Below are 4434 nucleotides of genomic sequence, written 5' to 3' on the forward strand. Positions count from 1 at the left end.
AGTAGAGACAGGGGTTTCACCTTGTTAGCCAGGATGGTCTCGATTTCCTGACCTCGTGATCTGCCAGCCTCAGCCTCCCAAAATGCTGGGATTACGGGCGTGAGCCACCGCCCCCAGCCTAATTTTTTGTATTTTTAGCAGAGACAGGGTTTCTCTATGTTGGCCAGGCTGGTCTCAAACTCCTGACCTCAGATGATCTGCCTGCCTCGGCCTCCCAAAATGCTGGGATTACGGGCGTGAGCCACCGCCCCCAGCCTAATTTTTTGTATTTTTAGCAGAGACAGGGTTTCTCTATGTTGGCCAGGCTGGTCTCAAACTCCTGACCTCAGATGATCTGCCTGCCTCGGCCTCCCAAAATGCTGGGATTACGGGCGTGAGCCACCGCCCCCAGCCTAATTTTTTGTATTTTTAGCAGAGACAGGGTTTCTCTATGTTGGCCAGGCTGGTCTCAAACTCCTGACCTCAGATGATCTGCCTGCCTCGGCCTCCCAAAATGCTGGGATTACGGGCGTGAGCCACCGCCCCCAGCCTAATTTTTTGTATTTTTAGCAGAGACAGGGTTTCTCTATGTTGGCCAGGCTGGTCTCAAACTCCTGACCTCAGATGATCTGCCTGCCTCGGCCTCCCAAAATGCTGGGATTACGGGCGTGAGCCACCGCCCCCAGCCTAATTTTTTGTATTTTTAGCAGAGACAGGGTTTCTCTATGTTGGCCAGGCTGGTCTCAAACTCCTGACCTCAGATGATCTGCCTGCCTCGGCCTCCCAAAATGCTGGGATTACGGGCGTGAGCCACCGCCCCCAGCCTAATTTTTTGTATTTTTAGCAGAGACAGGGTTTCTCTATGTTGGCCAGGCTGGTCTCAAACTCCTGACCTCAGATGATCTGCCTGCCTCGGCCTCCCAAAATGCTGGGATTACGGGCGTGAGCCACCGCCCCCAGCCTAATTTTTTGTATTTTTAGCAGAGACAGGGTTTCTCTATGTTGGCCAGGCTGGTCTCAAACTCCTGACCTCAGATGATCTGCCTGCCTCGGCCTCCCAAAATGCTGGGATTACGGGCGTGAGCCACCGCCCCCAGCCTAATTTTTTGTATTTTTAGCAGAGACAGGGTTTCTCTATGTTGGCCAGGCTGGTCTCAAACTCCTGACCTCAGATGATCTGCCTGCCTCGGCCTCCCAAAATGCTGGGATTACGGGCGTGAGCCACCGCCCCCAGCCTAATTTTTTGTATTTTTAGCAGAGACAGGGTTTCTCTATGTTGGCCAGGCTGGTCTCAAACTCCTGACCTCAGATGATCTGCCTGCCTCGGCCTCCCAAAATGCTGGGATTACGGGCGTGAGCCACCGCCCCCAGCCTAATTTTTTGTATTTTTAGCAGAGACAGGGTTTCTCTATGTTGGCCAGGCTGGTCTCAAACTCCTGACCTCAGATGATCTGCCTGCCTCGGCCTCCCAAAATGCTGGGATTACGGGCGTGAGCCACCGCCCCCAGCCTAATTTTTTGTATTTTTAGCAGAGACAGGGTTTCTCTATGTTGGCCAGGCTGGTCTCAAACTCCTGACCTCAGATGATCTGCCTGCCTCGGCCTCCCAAAATGCTGGGATTACAGGCATGAGCCACCACACCGGCTGAATTTCTTTAATGACCAATGATGGTGAGCATATTTTCATGTGCGTAGTTGCCATCCATTTACACTTTTTTTGTGCATTCCATCTTTTGCCCATCTTTTTTATTGGGTTGTTTCATTTAAGAGTTTTGAGAATTACTTTTATATTCTAGATAAAAATCCTTTATCAGATAAGTGATTTGCAAATATTTCCTCCTAGTCGGTGGCTTGCTTTTGCATAGTAATAGTGTCTTTCAGAGAGCAGATGACTTAGGCCAAGCCCTGTTCTAAGCACGTTATACACATCATTTCATTTCACCCTCACAACAACCCTATGAGGCAGACACTGCTACTATTCTTTTGATAAAGTTAATTTGTTCTCTTATGGACTGGGATTTTGATGTCTCATTTAAGAAATCTTTGGGCCGGGCGCGGTGGCTCAAGCCTGTAATCCCAGCACTTTGGGAGGCCGAGACGGGCGGATCACGAGGTCAGGAGATCGAGACCATCCTGGCTAACACGGTGAAACCCCATCTCTACTAAAAATACAAAAAACTAGCCGAGCGAAGTGGTGGGCGCCTGTAGTCCCAGCTACTTGGGAGGCTGAGGCAGGAGAATGGCGTAAAACCCGGGAGGCGGAGCTTGCAGTGAGCTGAGATCCGGCCACTGCACTCCAGCCTGAGCAACAGAGCGAGACTCCGTCTCAAATAAATAAATAAATAAATAAATAAAAATAAAAAATAAAAAATAAAAAAAAAGAAATCTTTGCCCAGCTTAGGGTTACAGAGATTCTTCTCATTTTCTTCTAGAAATTTTGTGGTTTGAAGTTTTACAATTAGATTTGTGATTTTTTTTTTGTTAATTTTAGTATATCATGTGAAATACAGATTGATTTTTTTTTTTTTTTGGCACCAGGATATCCAATTATTCTAGCACTATCTGTTTCCCAGACATGTATGTTTGAAAAGAGGCTTTGGAGTGGAAATCATCTAATTCCCTCCAGCTGGTGAACTCCTATTCATCCTTCAAAACCCAGGCCAAATGTTCCCCTTGGCTAAGAAGTCTTCCCTGGCAAAGGCCAAGTAGCTCTATCAGCTATCCTGTGGTGCCTGCAGCATTTCATGCAACCTCTGACACATTCCTATCTCACATGATTGCATTAATTTCCGAGTCTGTGTCTCCTGCTAAAGTAAAAATTCATGGATGAGGACCATACTCCTAGCACTCAGCAGAAGCATACACCTAACATAACACAGGCCTAGCATAGGTGGTGGTAAAGGTATTTGGGAGAGAAGGGAGAAAACAATGATTAAAATAATTGAATAATAAAATATCAAACCAGTGAACCATTTGCTTTTTTAAACAATGAAATACCTAACTCTCGGCCCCACTCATAGACTATATCGATCACGAAACCATCTCTGAGTGCACCTACCCAAGTTAACCACCAGTAGTACTGACAAAGAGCACCCTATTGATTGATTTAGGCCAAGCCCTGTTCCAAGCCCATTATACACATCATTTCATTTCACCCCCACATCAGCCCTATGAGGCAGATACTGCTACTATCACTATTGTACTGAAGAAGAGACAGACCTCCCGGGAGATTAAGGTCCATGCCTGAGGTTCACCTACTTAATAAGTATCAGAGCTAGGGCTTGAACTAGACTGATTCCAGGGCCCTAATCCTACCTCTAACGTATACTACGTCTTGTTTCCTTTATTTGTCCGAGTCTCCTTTACCCAACAAGCCCAGACCCTACAAAGACAGCCCCTGACTCTTCCACATGACCAACCCTTGCCAACTATGAACCCCAGTACCAAAGGAGACAAGTTGCACGGCGACTCCTCATCACCCTCCCATCTGGCCCCAGGGACACGGACTCACATCCCACCCCTGAGGGACCTCCTCCTTACCTTGGACCACACGCCCATGCCAAAGGAGCTGCTATCTGCCATCTGGTGCAGGTTCAGCTCCGTCCTGGAAGCACAGAAGGAACCAGGAGTCAGTGGGCTGTTCACACCAGGCCTGGCAGGGCAGGTGGTCGTCACAGCGTGTGGGGCACCATGCAACTACCCAGACACCCCAGGGACTGTCCCTGGCCTTGGCCCCACTAACTCTGCCCTGGGACATCTTCGATCTCCCAAATATTCCTCACGCATAGCTCTCCCTTGGCCCTTCCTAAAAGCCAGGAAATCCCAGGAGAAAGGGTTGTAGAGGAAAATCAGGAAAGCAGGGACTAACTCCAGATCTTCTAATCAGCTGGGGGACCTCACTCAAGGATAACATTGAAACAGTCAACATGAATGAGCCCTTGCGACATGTTAAGTTCTAACATGACTCATGACAGCCCCACTCCATCGGTACAATTATTTCCATTTCACCATTGACAAAACAGAGGCACTGAGAGTGGGTACCTGCCCCAGGCCTTCACAGCTAGCAAACATGCAGCCAGAAGCTGAGCTGAGGTCTGCTGGCCCTTCGAGCCCAGACTCCACGCTATCCTGCCATGTGCGCCTCTCCCGGCCTCAGTCTGCACTTTATGAAGCAACACGATGTTTAAGGTTCCTTCCCATGTTCAACCTGCAGGCTCCTCGAGAGCGAGACCTGCAGATGGGCCACCCACTTTTGCAGGCTTGAGGAATGCAAGCCAAAGGCGGGGTGGGTACGGCTATGCCCCCTGCCCCTTCGAATTACACTCTCTACTCACAAAAGCATTGTAGAGCCTGGCCTAGGATCCCCAATCCCCATGCAGGCTCAAATTGGTTCCTGGAAAGGGTAGGGGGTTACTCATCAGTCTCCAGCCAGCTTGTCTGGTTCTGAGGCCTTCAG

General features: G+C 49.0%; 1 protein-coding gene across 1 annotated transcript in view; it reads right to left on the minus strand.

The window, feature by feature from the left end:
- Positions 1-4434, minus strand: part of MYO18B (myosin XVIIIB) — a 289839-nt gene that overhangs the window by 260539 nt on the left and 24866 nt on the right. Inside the window, exon 10 of the mRNA XM_011934846.1 lies at positions 3519-3582. Coding sequence (XP_011790236.1) covers positions 3519-3582 — 64 coding nt within the window. The remainder of the gene's footprint in view (positions 1-3518; positions 3583-4434) is intronic.

This window comes from Colobus angolensis, unplaced genomic scaffold, assembly GCF_000951035.1.
Source record: "Colobus angolensis palliatus isolate OR3802 unplaced genomic scaffold, Cang.pa_1.0 Scaffold139, whole genome shotgun sequence".
In the NCBI taxonomy this organism is placed as follows: Eukaryota; Metazoa; Chordata; class Mammalia; order Primates; family Cercopithecidae; genus Colobus; species Colobus angolensis.